The sequence below is a fragment of the Nipponia nippon genome, unplaced genomic scaffold (genome assembly GCF_047370975.1).
Source record: "Nipponia nippon isolate SJK-2023a ecotype South Korea unplaced genomic scaffold, ASM4737097v1 scaffold_2, whole genome shotgun sequence".
Classification (NCBI taxonomy): domain Eukaryota; kingdom Metazoa; phylum Chordata; class Aves; order Pelecaniformes; family Threskiornithidae; genus Nipponia; species Nipponia nippon.
The window spans coordinates 25634011-25655467 of NW_028262336.1; the positions used below are offsets into that span (position 1 = coordinate 25634011).

The 21457-nt window shown below is 34.2% G+C and overlaps 1 protein-coding gene across 1 annotated transcript in view; it reads left to right on the forward strand.

The window, feature by feature from the left end:
* The window catches only part of NCAM2 (neural cell adhesion molecule 2), a 323164-nt gene that overhangs the window by 216501 nt on the left and 85206 nt on the right, over window positions 1-21457 (forward strand). The window contains exon 9 of the mRNA XM_087758033.1: window positions 8732-8882. Coding sequence (XP_087614159.1) covers window positions 8732-8882 — 151 coding nt within the window. The remainder of the gene's footprint in view (window positions 1-8731; window positions 8883-21457) is intronic.

Genomic DNA, 21457 nt, shown 5'->3' on the forward strand with positions numbered 1-21457 from the left:
GCTGGAACAGTGCAGAGCCTTTACTAGTAATAGGAGAATCATACTTACTGGACTACAAACCCTGCCTGAAGGAAAGCTGGAATCCTAGTGCTTGATGTTTCCTTGTTCTTTCATAGTTTTGTAACTCATTCTGTGTGGACAGTTCAGTGTAGTACAGTGGTATAGTTTCACCATACTACTGACCATACTAGTCACCATAACTATAGTTTCACCATACTTCACCTACAGCTGAAGTAATGTGTACTTCAGATTTTAACTGACCCAAACAGAAACAGAAACAAGTTGAAGTTGCTAGTCAGAATAACCATACTTGTTGCTACTGATGCTGTATATATTTAATAGTGATTATTCTTGTTTAGATGCACAGAGATTGAGTAATCACTGAAGAATAAATTCTGGCAAATCACAGTTAATATTTTAAGTCTGAGCAGTCCTGGATCCTATATTGATACATGTTTAGAGCCCTGTGTTTATGCTAGAGTCTTCCCTTACTCATCCTTTGCAGGAAGACCTTGTGACTCCAAATTGCACTGAAGTTACAAATGCTTCACAACCATTTTCAAGATTTACAAAGTTGAGGTATAATCATCTGTGTTTCATTCTCATTTATCCAAAGAATCAATTTACAATAAGATTTGATTGTCTAAAGTAAGACGTAACTGTATAGTAAAAACATTATTTTTAGTGGTTGTTTTATGTGAGGTCTATACTGAATAAGAACGCTGTACTTAATGGTCTTATTCCTGAGAATTTTGCTGGTCTGACTCCATCTGAGTCACCCATGTTAATGGTATCATAGCAATGTTGGAGTAGATTCAGATCAGCAAATTCTTAGGAATAAAACCATTAAATACAGTATTTATGAATGAATCAGAATTTCTAATTTCGAAGTACATATGTAATTATTACAGTTGTAATATTTCCATTATAAACACTTGTTTGTGGTTACAATTGTTATTTTTTTATGGCCAACACTAATGCTTGTTTTCCTCTACAAGCTTTTTTCATGTGATGCTAATATTTTTGCCATTAATAACCATCAACCATTTCTTCCTTGTGATTTGCATCTTCAGCAGAAGTAATCTTGTATTGCTGATCATCATATTTTCTCTCTTTATTATTTTTCTTTTATACCCTTCTGTGAGTAAAAACCAATCAAAGAAGTTCAGTTTTCTGTCTCATGTCTTAGTACGTGGTTTTGGTGTATTGGATATCCCATGTCATCTTATTACGTAACAACATAAGTTTGAAAGAAATGCCGGCATGAACCAATCAAATATCAGTTCATAATTTAAAAAAGTTATATGAAGCTTTCAAGAATACATTTTCCTGAGACTGTACATGCTGTTAACAACCTGCATAGAACCTGCTACTATTTCCAATCTGAATTTTTTAAAAGTAACCGATACGCCTTCAGATGAACAGAAAATCAAAACAACGATAGTTTTTTCTTCAAGATTAGTTTTTTGTGACTTCCCTGGTATTACACTTTAGATCTACAAACAATAGGTTCTTCAATAATTTATTCCTTGTGGAAAAACAAATTCCTAACAAATTCAAGAATTTGCAGCATGCTGACATATATATTTAATGAGCTGCAGTTCTAAAAGAATCACAAGGTCTCCTGTAAAAATCACTGAAGTCCAAGACACTGCTGTAGCATTATTCTGATTCACTGGACATAAAGGCATATGCACGTAGCAATACTCTGGAATTTTCTGCTGTTTCCAACAGGTGCATGGATAGAATACTTTTACCTGAAGAGAATGGGAAATATTGTGAATATACCATCCATAATCCAGAAGGGAGCTTCCATCAGCTTCTACACGATGATGGCTGTTGTGACTAACAGCCCTTTCTCATCATCAAAGGTAGATTTTCAGACTAGGAATTGCTGGTCACTTACATTTAATAGACTTCTGGAATTTTATCATCATTTAGTATCAGCATGTCAGGTTGCAGAAGTTCTTATCTTTCATGCTGCTTCAAGGAACAGTTTCATGAGCAATTATGATCTGCTTAAATCTCGCATATAAGAAACGTCAGCCTGAAGTATGTGATTTGAAGTTTTCCTCTCGTGGATATCAACAAAACCCAAAATCAGAAAGCTTCCTAAAAAAATTGTTATTCATGAAATTCCAAAGATGATTCTGTTAATCAGTATTTTTTTTCTCCTTGAAAATTCAGTGAGGCGTGCTCAGAATATGACCAAGACAACATAATGAGTTGGCAGTTTTTGACAATTTGATCTGAAGAAGGAAAAGCTAGGCATAAAATTAAAACAGGATCTTTTTTTTTTTTCCCCCTCATTCCCCTTCCCCTTCCCCCATGTGAGGATCTTCTACCATGTACGTCTGCAGCAGCTCCTTTGGAGGAACTTGAAAAAGTCCTGCAGTTTTTACTCAAGTTACATGTTCTCACAATGGCTGTTCTTGAGTATGTTGCACCGTGTTTTACAAAAGAAACGACACTTTCAATTCTAAGCCACTGTTTCTTCATCTTTTCTGTTGTTAACACATGCAATGCACATCCAAAATAGCACTAAAGTACACAAGGCGTCAGAAGACGTAATTTGGTAAATATGTGACAGGCAAACCTGACTTGCAGTGGTGTAACTATGGACAGTAATGGCACTTTGATCACAAATAAGCTTTAAATGTTAGAAGAAAAACAAATAAAGGTATTTCAACTTGTCTAGATTTTAAACGTAGGGATTTTTTGCTTGCAGTCTTGCACGTGGACTTCAAGGGATGAAGGAGTATTTTATCAGCCAAACAGTAAACTCTGTAGGAGGCAAAATAATCAACACAAAGTCACAGCTGCTCTAACCATCCAAGTAATATTATCAAAACCCAGCTACAAACGAGTCACCAATTTCTGCATCTGTTCTCACCTTCCAGTCTTGCTTTCAGAAAACTCAGAATGCACATTTTGGCAGCCATACAACTTCATCTCATTTGGTGCTACAGTTCCTCAGTGGGAGTTGGAGAAATGGTTGATAAATCAAACTCAACCACTAATCACACCATCCACGTCTCCCCAAGTACAGCTTTCTACATATGAAAAAGAATGACAATTTCTAAGCATCATAATCAGCTAATTCTCGCCTTCTGAGAAATTACACTTTTTGAACTACAATGGCAATGGAATTGTGCAAATTGAACACTCAATGGCACCTGAATAAGTTATTCTGTCCCAGAAGTTGTTCTTGTCTTTTTGTGGATGTTGTACTCTCATCACATCCTTATTCTCTCTAGCAATCATACCCTGAAAACTGCATACCTCCTCTGCATGTGGAACCCTTGAAATACACTGTTATGATCATTCTGGTACTGCCTTGGTAGCTCTGGAACATGGTTTTGAAGCTGTGCATCAACCAATTAGGTCAGCATCAGCTGGTCAGGATTTGGGGAATATTCACGTGTGGAGCTACAAATCATATGAGAGGTTTGGGAAGCAAAAGCATGACAGAAAAAGTCAGGTAGTAGAATACATATATAGCATGACAAGGATTTTATCAAAATAAAAAATACATATTTACTTTTACAGAATCTGTAGAATTAATCTCAAGTGATGAGATACCTCCCATTGTATGATTATTGTAGCATTCATTTGGGTTAAGCTACATATTCTGAGTAAGAATATTGCAAGCGCAGAAAGTTTTCACCCTTTGGTGTGGTTTTTGTTTTGGGTTTTTTGTTTTGTTTTGTTTTTTTCTAGAAGACACTTTTTGATACTTCAGAATTGCCATTGTGGATAATTTTACTTGGAGACCAATATGGAAAAGTTTTGTTTTCTTTGACAATGACAGAGAACTAGACTGCTATCAGTATTCAAAACAAAAGGTGTTTTTCTGTGAAATGTTAAATTCTTAATTTAGGAAATGTGTTTTTTATGTGGATAAAGTAACAAAGTCAGCTGTACCTGAGCTGTGCCTATCAAAGTCTCTGCTGAAGATCCGTCACTTGTGTTTTAGCTTTATGCTGGTGATGAGGTTGTGGGGGGGAAAAAAAACACCACCGAAACCCCCCGAGCCCCACTTTTATTTATGAATTCTATGACATTCTCTGATTAACATTAATGATGAAAAATATTTTGATTTCTTAAGATTCTATTATGATTTCCAAAATGCTGTAAAAAGGTAACTTCTGAAGACCTTGTCTGTCTTTACCGTTTTCAGGACACACAATGGTCTGTTTATTAAAATTGTTCTTCTGATGTCTTAGAGTATAAGCGCCTATTAACATACTTGCTCATTTATCTTTCTAAAGAAATATGTATAGCTGTATGGAACTGTGTTGACCACGTGTGTTTTCAGACCTCACTGATCATTCATGCTCCACGGTGATAGTGAGTAATTCAGTGAATGAGCAGAAATCATTAGTATTGAACCACAAAGACTGTTCTGATTGTCTAGGTTTTTGTTTTGTCTATTTTATATACTCTTTATTAATACTAAGAAATAAAGGCACATGTACTTATTCAATCTAGCAGAAAACACCATAGTACGTATTTTACACCTCTCCCACTATGACATTTGAAAAGAAAAAAAAATATTCCAATTAAGGAGGTGTCGATTATTATTTCAGGCAGACTTGAGAGTTACTGGCGTTACTAATTTATAGAGATTATATCTGTATTTTGATTTGTCATGAGTGGCAGCTCCAATGCTTTTTTCCTGGTCGGGATTTCTGAGGACTACTGGGCAGGTGCAGTGTACTTCATGTTCCCATGTGTATTGCCTCTTCCTCTTCCTATTTTGGTGTGTTACGGTGCCAGACATGGTGCTAACATGTGCTCTCCATATTTAGTGCAGAAGGGAAATAAGCCTCAGAAGGATTTTACCAAGGGTTATAAGGTTCTGGTGGTCACAGACCCCAAGGTTAAGGCTGCCCCTGTTTGACATTGTGTATTTGCTGTTCAAAGTTAAGTAAGACAACTCATGTTATGAATCAGTATGAATGCAGACTTCTGCTTTGTTGGTGTATTCTGGTTTTGATAACGCCCTTTACAAGAATGAGAAAATATAACTAGCGTGGTTTCATTTTTTGCTTCAGGCTAACACTGCATATTAAATTTTTGTTCCAGCTTCTTCGTTGCTCTTTGCCGTAGTCAACTTCTGTGTCTCTGCTGTGTTCCTAATGTTCGTTCCTAGCTGTGCTTCAGCATGACTGCACTGTTCTTGTACTTTTTATCTCATAATATGTCCTTGACTTATTTACCCAGATCTCCATTAACTGACTTATACCATAGAACAATACAATACAGCCACACTGCTATTTTTGAAGTCCTTGTGAAAATTCATCATACTATCTAGCATTTTTCATTTGCACGAGTTAATCTCCAGCATATTCTGGGAATCCTCTGTAGACATAGGCAATGGCTTCAAAATATTTTCTTTTATTTGTGTATGTATGTATTTATTTATGGAATTTTCTTGGTCTGTATTTGCACTCTTGTTTTCTTTCATGTATTTCTGTGTTCAGGAATGTCAGCCAAACAGTATATTTTTAATCAGGTATTGCATCACGTTTGCAGAAAGAATAATGAAATTGTACACATCCATCTGCAGAATGGAACCAGGGAACAGGACTTCTTAAACTGTTCATGAAGAAGCCACAGGACAAAAAGCATTCTGAGCAATGCGGCAGAAAACATCTTATTAAATATTTTACTTTACCTTATAAGCAATTTCAAAGAGACTATTGTAATCACTTTCAGACAACTTTGAAAAAGTAGAAATTAGTAAATATGTATTTTTATGATCATTTGGGCCAAGTTTTCTTGCCTACAATCGTTATGTGTTTTATTTGGTTTTGTGGACTTTGCTTAACCTAGTAGATCCTTCTCAAAATGCTTCTTACCATGTATTTGATGGTAAGTATAGACAATGTGGCCATGCAAAAATCTCCATGCAAAAAAGTATTTATTAGGTTGTTTTTTGCCCTAACTATAAACCTAAGATATATTACGTCATCCATATTTGAATAAAATATTTGTTTCTCGTACGTGAGAACGTAGGAAAGTTATTTTGAGTACAGAACAAATGTGTACATATCGAAGTAATTTTTTCCAGCAGTATTAGAAAATAATTAGATAAACTAAAAACAAGATTGAGAAGTTACTATAAAAGCTCTTTAATTTTAAGGATCTTTGTGCTTATTTTCATTACCCTTTTTTTTAAACATCAATTAGCACTCATATCTGTGCTTTGGAATGTATGGAATTAATCATAGTGAAATATATAGTGAATTATACGGTGAATTATAATATTTGGGATTAGTATTGAACTGATAAAATTTTCCTTTGTTATCAAATTCAAAATAGTACTGGTAAATTTTATATTTCTGTAAAAACACCTTCAGTGACTTTAGTAAGGATTATAAATAATTTAACTCTTTTTACAGGAATCCTGTTGACAATACTGCCCAGAAGGTACAACTAGTATATGCTTGTTTTTCAGAGAGTGAAGAATTACCATTTGGAATATATATTTTTAATTCAAACTTTTTTCTTTTTTTTTCATATATGCTTCTAATAACTAATTACTAGAAACAGAAAATTGAGCTAGCTGAATAATCTCTGATCTAATTTAGAAAATCATGGTGAAAGAACTTCCGTGAATGTGTCGTTACAGCTATAGGTCAATATCATTTCACAGAAAGCCACTTTCTATTGTGCAAGGAGAAGGTACTAAGAAAAAATTTGGCTCCTCATTGTAGGTTTGTGACATACAATAAGGAAGGGCAAAGAGAATATTTTTCTCTGTTCTCTATTTTTCCCTGTTCTCTATTGCTACTGTCTATTGTATAGAGCTATCTTAGGGCTTTAGGAGGGCAGCTCTTAAAGAATCACTAATACAGTATTTAGTACTGTGTCTGTGATTCATAGTCACAGGTTGTTTTAGCATATGGCTTCTCAGTTTCAGATATGACTTCTTAGGGAAATATTTGTAATCAAGGTAAAATCAGAAATAAAATTGCTGAAGTGTATATACATTTTAGGTAGGAATAATATAGATTTACTATTGTATTACATACTTGATGTTTTAAAAAACCAGCAAATAATCTGTAGGTAAATAATACTATTATTAACTATGTCATACAAAGTACTTGTAATTCATATATCTATCTCAGAAATTAGAAAACTATTTAATGTTTTGTTTTAAAGAAATTGCATTTTAATTATCCCAAGAAATCCCTCCAAAAAACATGACGTTCAGTACTGTAGCATGTTTACTAGTAACTTCATAACTTTTCTCTTTCCTTTTTTTAAAGGTGTAATGAAAACAGAATTTTCAGCATTAGACATGACATAAGAGATAACTAAGCAGTCTTAGTTACTAATTTTTACCAATCCAGAGGGTTTCAGGTTTGCTCTTGCATTAGAATTCCATAACTTTAATTTATGTACCTATACTGTGAGGTTTTCACAAAAAACAAAATTCAGTGTTCTTGGATTCTGATGTGGGATAAGAATACTTTCTTTCCATAGAAATTATGATATACAGAATGCTTTATTTGACTGCTATATGACAAATATTTTAAGATCTAAATTGTGTGCATTTTTCCTGTATTCAGTGAAGAAACAATTGTACAGAGTTAAAAGCTCAGTCACTTAAATGTCAGCTGCCACTTGGTGAGTAGTGTACAAAGCAGTAAATTTGAGTGTATGTATTTATTGGATTGGACATTAAAGTACATTTCAAGTTTAAATGTGATACAGTGAAGTAGTTACTGGTTTTCCCTCCCTTTTCCACCTTCCCCAGTAATTAAGGTAGGTAAATACCAGTATTTTTTTATCATCTTTTTTTTCCTCAAATGAAAAAAGTGAAACAAAGAAGTAAAGCAAGTTTCCCAAAGCTACAAAACAAGTAAAGAGCAGAAGCAGATATAAATTAACTTCTTTTTCCTCAGGTATACTACTCCATGAAGGTTGAAGTGTCAAGCAGTAGATTTTTTTTGTTTTAGTTAGTCTTCCTTAATAGTTTATACTCTTGAAATTCAAATAATTGTGGGGGAGGGCATGGGGAGGTGTTATAGATAAGGATTTTTATGAGGTTGCTAAATATAAAATTTATGTTCTAGAAAATCAGAAGCCAGCATTCATTTTTCTCCCTTGCCTTTTTCCATGCAATGATATGGAAATGATATCTGGAAATGATATCCAGAAATCCTAGTTGCATTATGGATCATGTTTTTTAACAATCATGAGCTTGTGACAAGAAAATGTGAATAATGAAAATAAATCTAAGACTGGATTTGTGTTTTGATCGTTGTTGGTGGGGGGTATTTCTATTCAGTTTCACAGTTACATTTTTAAGGATGAGAGAGATAATGCTAACTGTAAGCTAAGATACTATGACTTTACATGTATGCATTTTCATTAACTGCAGCATCATAACAAAATGAGTGAGACCATAAACAGGTTTTGAGTATGCAGTTCACTATTCCAGTCATAAGTGGATACGTTTTGTGGTTTACCTTGACAATGTTCCTTTAAGCATGTACTTATTCCCTTGATTATAGTGCCTAGAAACAGAACATCTTCTTCTATATTTTTTTAAATTTATTTGACAAATTTAGAAGTTGCTTAGCTGTCAGTAATAACTTCACTATAGGTGAAGAGATGCTTTCAGTCATACTTATCAATGGTGTTTAATATATAAAACATACATAAATATACATATATATATGTAAAACCTTTCTTTTTCCTGAATCAATGTAAACAGAGCCCAGATGGCCGTATAGAAGTCAAAGGGCAGCATGGAAAATCGTCACTGCATATTAAAGATGTGAAGTTGTCAGATTCAGGGAGATATGACTGTGAAGCTGCAAGTAGAATTGGTGGGCACCAAAAGAGCATGTACCTTGATATTGAATGTAAGTTCTAATATTTTGTTTTCTCTTTTAAATTTGTTTTAAACGAAAAAAAAAAGTACATTCTTAATGGAAGGTCAGTTTTTCCTGGTAATTCATGTTTAAACTTGCATAATTTAAGTATGTCCTTCTGTAGTTAGTGGTACTGAATTCTGTGGAGGAATCTTGTCTTTTCTGAAGTTGACAAGACCCTTGTCGGTGATTTAAACTGGACAGGATTTAATCTGAGATTATATTCCAGTGGCATTACCCACTTACTTAAAGCTAAGCTTAATAACTTCAGATCTTCGGGCTAGTGGACGCTGCTGTGGGTGAAAAGTATTCAGTGGGATAATGTAAGGATTGATTTGAGCAACAGCTCAGTCTTGAGCTTAACCTTCTAAAAGTCAACAGAGTCTTCTGGTTTTTTCCTAGTTCTCTTTTTCACTAATCCCCAACAAGTCTCTAGCCCTTCTTATAACCCCTCCTGGAGTTCACAAGTTTGTGACAATCTCTTTTAGACAGGCTGCTTTATGGATAGGCTGTTTTATGCAAAGCTCTTGAATTTTATCCAGGAGAAAAGGAGATTATTTTTGCTTAGAGAAGTGTGTGATGCTATAGAAGCCAATTAGAAGATATAAACTTGAAATATACAAAAATTCATTGGAAAAACATCTCTTCAAACTGTTCTTCAAAGTCATGAAGCAAAGGTCTTCAAAAAATGAAAACAAAAAGTCTTTCTTTTATATTTCATCATTGTTCTATTTCGCTAGAGATTTTCTAGATATATTCGTTGTATATTTGCAATATAGCTTGAGTGAGCCTGTTTGAGATTGAGACTCTGAATGGAAAAAGTCTTTCCAGTGGGAAGATAGAAGTTGGAATAGGATCTGTGACACAGAAAGATAAGTAACAGTTGCAGACTATCAGCTGAGTAATTTCTTGAGGAGTTCTGAAAGTGACTTCAGTATACAGTTGCATTTTCAATCTCTGGCAGGCAAGCAATGCGTTATGACATAGAAAATAAATCTGAAAGGAAAATTAGAAATGGTCAAAGTTGTAACTGTATGTTAGGAATGGAGAGATTTGCTAACCCAGAAGACCTAAGAAATAAATAAAGTCTGTATTAATAGCTTTAACATAGCTATTCTTAAATAAATAGACATGTGAAGGGATTTGAAACTTTGCAAAATATTATTATTCTTTTGGGAACATATTAATTTACTGTATTTGTTTCTTTAATGAGTGCACTGGTGCACTGATAATTATTTATTTTATACGTATATATATATACATATATATAAAGGAAAAAAAAAATACTAGCTAAAAATGCAAGTTCAGTGAAGTTCCTGTAAAATTTCTGTGAAATCCTGTCCTACTTTACACAGTGATATGAAATATATTGTTTGATTAAGGTTATGTAGCCGTTATGCTTTGAAATTAAATATTAATACCTTTTGTATTCAGAAAAGAGATACAGGATGCACCATATTTTATGAAACATGGGCAACTGAAATTTAAGAGTTTATTAGCAGCACAGAATTCATACTAAAGGGCATAACAAAATCTCCAGATTGATACATTATTATAGTCTAAGACACCTTTCAGGGTGCAAGTTTTAGAACAGATGCTAAGAATTTAAAAGTAACATATTCTCATTATGATATGGCAGATTTAATTTTGAATATGTGTGGGAACAATCAAATATAGTGTACAAGAAAATGGAATAGCATATTGTTTTAAGTCTGAATTTGTGTCTTGGTAGACACTACAAATACGTTCTTTTATGAAGCAGGTATCATAGTTATCCTTCATTCCAGTTATTTCACTTTGTGAGTTGCAGACTAGAGACTTTCAGCAAAAGGTACAGTTCAAAAACTAAACAATTAATTTGTATTCTCATAGCAAAATGGGAAAATGGGGAATTGTTATGAGATTCTGTGAAGTTGGTATTGAATAAATTATTTGACTCTTCTTGTATTATTTTCCAAGTGATATTTTTTCAGCATCTTAAATGTAATTACAAAAGTTGCTGTCAGGGGTTTTTACTTTTTTTTTTTTCCAAATATTGATTTACCAAATCGTATACAACTCTTCAAAATATTTTAATTTTCACTTCAATTATTTTGGTTTTGTTGTCATCAAAACCACTTTTGAGAACTGTTTCAGGTATGGCTCACTCTTTGCATAATCACTAGTGAGCCATTTTAGCAGAATTTTTATTATTTTTAATAATATTCTAGTTTAAAGTTCAGTATCTATTTTAAAGTTGAAATATAAATAAATAAGCAAGACTTAATTGTTTATATTGTTCCATAGTTCCTAGATAGGACTAAGCAATGCACCTATGCTGTTCTGTAAGTTAATAACAAAACTACAGCAGTTTTCTTCATATGTTTTAATACATTTGACAGTTTGTGTAGTCAGGAGAGGAGCATGCTCCCATCACATCGTTAAAGGTCAGTGCAGTTAAGCAGGCCTAATGGAGACACAGAGTGCTCTGGCGTCACTGTCTCATCCTTTTACTTACTGACCCCTATCAGAGACTTTAACTGACAGTACAATTGCACAGAGTTTCTGTACTTTATCCTTGTTCTCTTGCTGGGGTTGCTTTTGATGATAAGAGCAGTTCTCCAAGACAGGAAGAGATTATCAGGTTTGATACCATTTGGGCACAGTTAACTCTGCCTTTTATCTGAAGTAAACGCTAGACATACATGAATTGTAGGGAACCCAGCAACATTTATACGGATTTCTTCCTACAAAGTCATCTTTGTATTGAGTTATGTTTAGTTTTCCTTATATTAAGTATGAAATATAAATAAAAATGATGTGAAAAAGAAAGATACCATTATAAATATTATTTACTAATGGATTTCATTATCTGCAAAATTTGATTACACATATGAAGCCTAGTATGTATTGGATGATGATGATGATGGTAATAATAATAACGATAATGATAATAATAATAATACTAATAGAAGTAACTGACTGAAAAGTTCCTGTGTGATGCCATATATGATGTATAGTAGGTACTGAGTATTAAGATGTGTCTATAGTGATGATCTGTATATTTATCATAGATAGAGAAATAGGTATTTCTTTTTTTAATAAAAACGATGATAGAAATAGATAGAAAATAGATAAAGCAGGAGATACTCTAAGATGAGGTTTTCGGAAGGGCCTGAGGAAGTTAAATGTACAAATCCCAGTGAATTACAACTTGATTTGTATATATAATACTATCAGGTGCCTTTCAAAGTTACAGTTTTCCTATGCAGATGTTTACATTTCTATATCATATTTTTTGTCTTTTTAGCTGAGACATAATTATTCTGAAAAATATATGCTAGGCATATGAAGAAATCTTAAAAAGCACGATACAGCCTGACTAAAAACAGAAAAATTCTGATGAGAGAACACATTTCTTGAGTTCCACAAATTATTTACTGCAACGATTAGCCTTAGAGAATGAAAAATCATAATTTTGACATGTCCGATATGCTGGATCATCTTTCTTCATAGTATTATTCTTAGTTAGGAAGCACTGATGGCATTACTAAGTTGGAAAGGATTTAAACAAGCCAGTAATGATCAGCAGTCTATGATCCTTAAAAGTGGCTCTCTATTTGCCCTTAAAGTTTTCCTTTCATTGTGTTCACACTGACATTAACACAGTCAGGAGTATTCACAGCACTTAATTGTGTACTCCTAGGTACATGCATTGTGTAAGATGCTGGTCTCTCTGATTGCTCTGTATCACCAAGTGCAAATGCCTTCAGAGAATACTCCTGTTACTGGAGAAAATGTGTTAAGCGATGTTCTTTGGAAAAGTCTCTGGTTTTCCATATACTACCCAGGAAGCATCCTAACTTACAGTCTTTTGTAGTTGCAATGTCACCAGTTTTCACATCGCTCTATTTCAGTTAAAACTCCCAAGTTTCAATATTCATACTGCAGTTATTAGATATAGATGGTCCAAAAAATGCCTACTTCTTCACTGTACACAAAGACTAGTGTTTTAGGATATAATCAACTATCATAAACATATTGCATTCAGTAATATGATACATTTTTGTATGAGATCAGCCACGTGAGTGGTTGACAAATATGATTTCTTAGACAATTTCTAAAGAAAACCTTTTAAATAATTTAAAGTGTATTCTAAAAATGAGAAGTTTTTCTTACTACTGGTTTTCATCCAAACCTGAATTTTGTAGTTACATTCCTTATTAGTTAAGTACGAACATTCAGTAGTACCAAAAAACATTGTGTAGCATGTGCAACACAGTCTTTACGTGTCAAGAAACCTGTGCAGTATTTACTTTACTACTGTATTGCTTATCAGAAACAGACTTTTTCCTTTTTTTTTCCTGCCACAATTTGAAATTAACCTCATTACTGTTACAGTATTGAACTTTATTTCCTGGGTTGATTAGTCTTTTAGGCTTTTCACTTTGTTCTATGTTAGTTAGCTGTATTGCACTGTGGTTAATGCAGGTGCTTTGGATTCATGCTATATAATTTTATATCTTTTCAAAAATATACAGCATTACTTAAAAGCAAGTTGAAAAAGTTGAGCTACAAATTCTGTTTACCTTCAAGGAAGCAAGGCTTTGAATAGTGAAAATAATACTACTGTGTGCAGGATGTCACAAACATTGTGACAAATGTCGCAAATGTTTCAGCTACCTGCTGCTGTCATAAATTATATAATAAATGCAGACAGTTCATGCTTTGGATTCGGTTCCTGTTAGATCAATGTATCAACATCCCGTCACTACTCACAGAATCACAGAATAGTTGAGTTTGGAAGGGATGGCCTCTTGTCCTGTCACTGGACACCACTGAAAAGAGCCTGGCTCCGTCTTCTTTACACCCTCCCTTCAGCTATTAATCATGGGGCCCAGCCCTATGTTGTTATCACAACCAGAAGACAAAACTGATAAACACAGTCATATGACCTAAGAAAGAGACAGATGACAGGAAAAGCAATCAAGAGAAACAAAACGTTGAAATATTGTAGAAAATTTTGCATCTTCTCTATTAAAATACTATTGGCTTTAGTTACATTTCTTCCTGTGAAATTTATAGCTTAAATGAGAAAGCAAAGATGGAAAAGTTCAATCTTTAGCTTCATGAAATACATGTCATAATTTTGACATGACTTAGGAGCTCATGAATGTCACTTGTAATATTTAAAGTTTTCCTTCTTTGACTACCTTGTGCACTTGCATAGAAGCAAATTGGGTATGCCATTGCAACGACTTAAAGGGGATAAGAGTGTTGAATTCTGAGCAAAAGATGAGGTTTAGCGCACAAAATCACTTTGCAAAAAATGTTTCACCAAAACTCCCTGTACTGAAGCAGAGATGAATGCACCTTTGTAGTCTTCTTCTGATGTTGCAGCAATAAATGTGACAAAGTGGCTAAAATTATACTTTATTCGTCTGTATAGTAAATCTGCTTATTCTTTAGCCCAAAAGGGTGTAATCAAACTTTAGAACAGAAATTCCATCTTAAAAACTTTTGGCCTACATATGTCAATGACTTGTTAAAATCCGATATTCATGTTAGGAATTTCTCTAAATTTTTACCTAATAGAGCTTTATACTGCATATTTTTGTTGACCTTGCAATGAGCTTGATGTCATTTTAAGGAGATTTTTAATAACATGTTGGCTATTTTTCTTTTAATAGAAAAATACAATTTTGAATGAATATTTGAATAAAATATGAATAAAATATTTTAGGTTTTATTTTGTTTCTGTTCTAATAAGTTACTCATTTTACTAATAGGTATATATGCTTCAGCATCTTTTCTTACTGACATAATTTTTCAGATATGCAGTTGTGAAAAGTAAAGGTAAAAAAAAAAGCAAGAAAGAGTTTTCTGATGCTTCCTTGAAGATCGTTCTGCTTCCTAAGTTGGTCTTACAGGCTAAAAATATTAAATGTTTACATTGATAATTAATGCATAAATTTTAATCTGGTTTTCATATTTGCAAAATTTAAGAGAGTTTTGCAAGTCATTTCATACTATGTTAAGTGTAATTTATATTATACAATGATGACCTATGAATGAAAAAAAGGCAACATGGCCTTTGTCCATCTCCATACCTCCAAGATAAGTCCAGCAGAGCAGAAGCAACACATCTGAGAATTATGAAGAAAATAATCAGGTGGAATGATAAGTGTGATGTTGAAACCTTGAAACTTGAACAAAACAAAATATCTTAAATGGAGATTTGTAACCCCAATATTTTCTTTCTCAGTTAACTTCTCTTAACTGCAGAATACTTGACATTACTTGAAGTTGGTATCTTTAAAAAGTCTTCAATTATGTCAGAGCACCCTGAAGCCACTAGGGTAGCACATGCTTGAAAGAGAGACCTCCAGTATTGTTTACAGTAAACCTGAGGCATGTAGCTTTGGTTGCAATATCTGAGGTCAGGTCCCTCTGCACCACAGAGCCTGCCTCTGAGCTGCTGTTGCTGCACACACTGGGAGCAGCACAGGGCTAAAGTAAAGAGGGAAATGCCAGCTGAGTTTGAGCACATTGTACTGGAGGTCTGAGGGATATTAGGTGTTGGAAATGGAGTTGGATATACTGGCTAATTTCAGCAATGCAGGTTGGATTTTTAGCATGTTCCTTAATATTTCTTAGAGATTTTTTTATTGTTTTCTGGACAGGACTGTGTGTAAAAATTAAGTAAAGAGATAATGAGGCTGAGAGTCCCTGCTCCATACAGGAACAACAGTTATGATTTGGGAATATAGGGGAGAGAGAAGGAGAGAGAGAGAGGGAGGGAGGGAGGGAGGGAGAGGGAGAGAGATTAGGGAATGGATGGAAGATGTCAATAGGAGGCATGTTGTGGAGGTAAGGATGACAGGTGAGAAAATATGGAAGGTAAAGATATGAAGCTGGATTTTGTTCTGAAAATGAGACAAGTAGGATAGGAAGAGAGATGGGGGTTAGGATCCTGGTTTGAGAAAGGCATTGCAGTTTTTCACTTTTGGCTATAATAAAATTATGTGATCAAATATATGATGTTAGAAGTCTGGCCATCCTAAATTATTCCAGTAATTCTGTCCTGGAATACATGTAAAAATTGAAATTTTGATACAAACTGCTGCCATCCAAAAAATAATGTGTCAGTAATTGGCAACACCTGATCATTTTATAACTAAAATAAAAATTACTGCTAGTGTGAGAGATCTATAGGGGGAGTCTTCCTGTTCTAGTTCTGATGGCCAGTGATCTTAGTGATTTACTGACACAAAAAATGACTGATAGATATATGCGGACAGTTTCTTCTAAACATCACTATTGACATACTTAGCTTATTTTACCAAGATATGATTTCTTTTTAATTTCTTCTCCTATTTTAGACAGGTTTAGATAATTTTAGACAGGTTTATCCATTCACAACAGATATTTCTATGAAACTAAAATTTCTTGGGGTTTTGTTTGTTTTGTTTTGTGTGGTTTTTTTTAAAGTGATCAACCAAATAAAATTCCTTAATGTCAAGTGGAATTCAAAGAAAAACAGGTACATTGAATTTCTGTGACTCTGGCAGCACCAAGCACCAAAACTATGCATTCATTTGTTGCCCACTGTTTGTTAAGGTTGAAGGTGCCATTATCAACAACATACTTTGCACCTAGCAGAAAGATACCTTATCTTTGTGATAACTATTTTTTTTCCTATGTTTATGGAAATGGAGAAATTACTGTGGTGTTTGAATATGAAAAATAATATCATAGTCAAGGTTATCAGGGACTAGTATTGCATAAACTGTATAATTACTAGATAGTCTGTCATACTATTGAACATCAGTGGTTTATTGTAGTGCATTTTGAAAGAAACCAAGAGAATGGGGCGGGGGAAAGGAAACATTACTGAGAGCGGTTTTTCCTGTCACTTGCTGTGAAAGAAACATATACCTCTGCAAAACTGCTGATCTCAAACTTCCGAAATGATGAGCTGGATTCTGAAAAAAACCCTCTGGTTTTAGCTAATAATCATGGCAATTTAAAACCTAGTATATGGTAAGTTTCATTTGCTTTTCTATTTGCAAACTTCACATGCAGATCTTGCACGTTTTTCCTTGCAGCCACATGATCATGATAGTAGCAGTAAAACTGTAAGTTAGTAACCTGGAGGCTCCATAGTTCCTGTCTTCCTTTTAAGGATGATTCGATATTAAAATCTAATCACCTGGCCTCATTTGTTAAGTCTTTCTAATGTTATTTCTTGTTACAAGGAATATGTGACAGTTATTGTACCTGTCTGGGGAGGTGGTTCTACTTTATCCCCAAGGAAAAGCTATTCATTCCAAAATACTAACTATTGCGAAACAGGTATGTGGGAGAAAATACAAGAGAAAGATAGAAGGCTGTTAACCAAACTGTGGCAGAGTTACAAATAATTAAGGTACTTTTACAAGATGGATGGCAAGTAAAGTACTAGGTTTGCTAGAAGATGTAGATTATTAAAATCCTTGATTATGGGACACTTAGGCTAGTATTAACCATCTAAGTGAAAGGCTTCCAATAATATACTACACGAAATGTCCCAGCGTCTTAGACCTGACAATCTGTCATATATTTTCATTGTATGATACAGGAAGACAAATTATTTGAGCAACGAGTAGCTGAAAGTTTGAAAACCTATGTTCTTAAATTAAGAAGTGCAAATCTGATTCTGTACACTAGTTTGCTATTATAGCTGTCTGGACACAGGTGCTGAATCAGGTAATTTGCCATATCCGGTTTTGTGTATAATGCTGAACATACACCAGAGCTGGATCTTTGAAGTCATTAATTGAATTACCTTCTGGATGAGACAGATGATGTATTAGTCTGTTCTTGAATCACTGTTCTCAGACATTATACCTAATAAGGATATCAAAATGCTAGAGACAGTTTTCAGGTCAGAGTTTGCTTCTCTTGCATAGTCGTCTTATGCATGTTATCCAGAACCACTTCTCCTAATTGGAGTGCTGACCTGTCAGTTTCTTTCTTGTTTGGGAAAATGAACAGCTTGAGTTTAGCTAATGCGGGTGCCATAATATTAACTATTCTAAAATGCCATTCTAAAGTTATATTTGCTTATAGAATCTCACTCTCATAGAATAGTTTTGTTTAATTTTGTACCTTTGTGATATAGTCTTTGTTCCTTCCAGGCATATTTTTCATTTGCATTGCCGCATCTCTCAAAAATAATACTCCATCTTTCACCATTTGAGCTTATAACAGTAATTATGAACTTTATCATATCCTGGGCTGCATAAAAAGAAGCATAGCCAGCAGGTTGAGGGAGGTGATTCTGCCCCTCTACTCCACTCTGGTGAGACCCCATCTGGAACACTGGGTCCAGCTCTGGAGTCCTCAGCACAGGAAAGACATGGACCTGTCAGAGCGGGTCCAGAGGAGGGCCACAAAAATGGTCAGAGGACTGGAGCACTTCTCCTATGAAGAAGGGCTGAGAGTGTTGGGGTTGTTCAGCCTAGAGAAGAGAAAGCTCTGGGGAGATTTTGTTGCAGCCTTTCAATATGTAATGGGGGCTTATAAGAAAGATGGAGAGAGACTTTTTACCAGGGCCTGTAGTGATAGGACAAGAGGCAACAATTTTAAACTAAAAGAGCATCATTTCAAATTAGATATAAGGAAGAAATTTTTTACAATGAGGATGGTGAAACACTGGAGCACATTGCCCAGAGAGGTGGTAGATAAGCCATCCCTGGAAACATTCAAGGTCAGGTTGGACAGGGCTCTGAGCAACCTGATCTCGTGGAAGATGCCCCTGCCCATGGCAGGGGGGCTGAACTAGATGATCTTTAAATGTTCCTTCCAACCCAAACCATTCTATGATTCTATGATTTATTGTGTGCCTATACTAACTAATACGAACAGTAGCTTTTGTACTTTTCTGCAGGTTTTTTCTTTTTTCAGTAGAGCGCCATAAGGTTCAGTTATACTAAATTTCACCAGGGTTGCTTCTTTTAAAAATGAAGTGTATTCAAGCTCCTAGTTCTGTATGTAGCAATTTAGAAGTCCAGTGTGTTGTCTTAACTGGTAGTACTTTATGCATAAAAGCTTAAAAAGAACTGTTCATTTACACCATGTATCTGGTTTTTTGTCAGGCGTAAATTAATCCTGAGTTATACAGAAGCTAAGCAGAGCATATTTTTATTTTGTAATGGTTTTAACTTTCTCACTGATCTGCATGGAAGCTTTTCTTCTTTTTATACAGTACATATATTGCATTTAAGTATCCTTAACATACGTTAACATATGAGAAGGTCCACCCTCTCATTTCTACTTCATTTTTAGTTGATAGAGTTTCTTGATAAATGTTCTGTTTATTAACTTAATTTGTTTCTTAGTTATTCTAGAAAACTGGAGGGATCAGATTTTGTAGACATATAAAATAGTCAACCTTATGTTTTCAAAGCCTTGGCTTTAAGGTTTGTTATTTTTTCATGCTCTATTTTATATTAAACATATTGTGTATTTCTGTTTGATAAATACTAATTCTGTAACCATTTAAGCATAATATACTGCAGTTAGTGAAGAGCATACAAGAAAAAACAAGATCTCTTTATAAACCAGTTATTCCGTTCCAACTTATTTTTTTATTTTATAAGAAATGTAAAATAACTTTTATTTGTACTGAAAAAAATGATTTCCAGAGTTACTTCTTCATATGAAACATCAAAATTAAAAATCATCTGACTTAAGACAATTTGTCTGAATCAAGCCATTAGCACAGTCATCCCGTGTCCTCTTCTTTTTGCTATATTGGAGCTTTCAACTGCTGGGAAAATGTCTGCAAAGCCTTTTTACTCAGACTTTGTGAGAGGGAAAATGTGAAGCTCTTTGTTTAGGAATGCCTTACATTTGAGAGTTGATGATTTTGAGATATATCTTTATTTGATGGACTTTTAGTTCTATTTGTGTTTTATGATGTTAAAACTGTCTGTTAGTATCTGTAGTGCTGTATAGGTGATAGTCCATAACTCACCTATTCTTTTAAAATATAAATAAACAGATACTGTAGGCATCCAAAATCTACCTTTAGAAGAGAGAGCAGTCTGAACGGAAAGTCCCTATTCTCCTAAATGCTTGTACCTGCAGTACAGAAATGTACACTACTTTTTCACTTGTAAGACTTTTTAAATAGGATATGAGTTTCCCACATGTGTATTTAAATCAACAGAGAGCATCTAACCACACGATATTACCTAAGAAGGAAAGTTAGTCAGGTTCAGACAGAACATCTTTCTATCTTCCACAATGATGCCAGAATTCATTAATTGAGTGAACTTATTCTCAGAAATTGTGCACTGGAAGACAGTGCTTACCTAAAATTTGTCATGAAATAACCACATTTTGTGCTTCATGAACACTCTGATGAGATTTCTGATCCATATGTTGAACACATTAGATGCAAAAACTGTCTGCCAGGCAGAAGTCAGTTTGTTCAGTTTTCCTTCAAGTGGCTCCCACCACTAACTTCATTTCCAGAGGAGAAGCCAAGGCTCTGACTCTTGGTATTCTGATATTCCTGACCATACTTAATGATAAAACAGGGATATGCAGTTTGCTTTTCTCTTCACAGAGCTCCACTAGTGTGAGGTGTCACATCCTGAAGACTCTTTGATAGTCCATTTTTTCATTAAGATGTTTAGATGATGAAATACGGGGTTTTTTAAGGTCTATGAAAATCAAGGAGCACTAAAATTACTTATTAAAACATTTGGAAAAGAAAGATGACCTCCTGTATCTGGTAATAAATTCATAGGAAGACATACTGTACTTGTTTGGATGAAACCACTTGCTTTCCTACAAAAATAAGGGCTGAATAGTTATTTAAAAAATTGCTGCTGGCATTGAGCAATGTAGCAGCCTTGATCTGTGCTTTAAAACTTCTACTGATAACAGTTCTTTTTGGTCAAAGCCTGTGTGCATGCATGCAGCAGCAGCATAATGTCACCAAAAAGTTATGCTTTTTGACAAAGGCAAACACAGAAAGAAGATGAAAACATGCACTTCAGAAACAAGGAAGTAGTTTTAAACCATTCCTGAAGCTAAATTTTACTACTTAGTTAGATGTGCTCAGTTCGGGTCTCTGATAGACCTATTAGCAATTTTCTAGCCTGAAGTTAAACTTTTTGTGATAAGACTAGAATAGAATTTCCAGAGACACATCTAGAAACATTTAGGAGCTATTTATCAAAATAAAAATATATACGTATGTATTTTAAATATTAAAAAGAGGTACCATGACACCAGCTATAATTCATAATTCTCTTTTGGAATTAAAGTACTAGACAGTTTCCTTGACTTCCAGTAATATAAAGAACATTTTCTTAATACTCTTAAAATATGATAAGAGTGGGATTAAAATAAAAAAAATATTTGATAGACAAAAAATATGATTTACCCAAGACCTAAGTAGAAGAGCAGGGAAAATGCTACTCCCTCTCATTTTCTAGAGACCATTAAACTGTTCCTGCTATCCAGGGAAACAGCGAGTAGAAGAGGTAATTCTTGTCACTACTGGCATTGTGATCTGAAAATCATAGTCA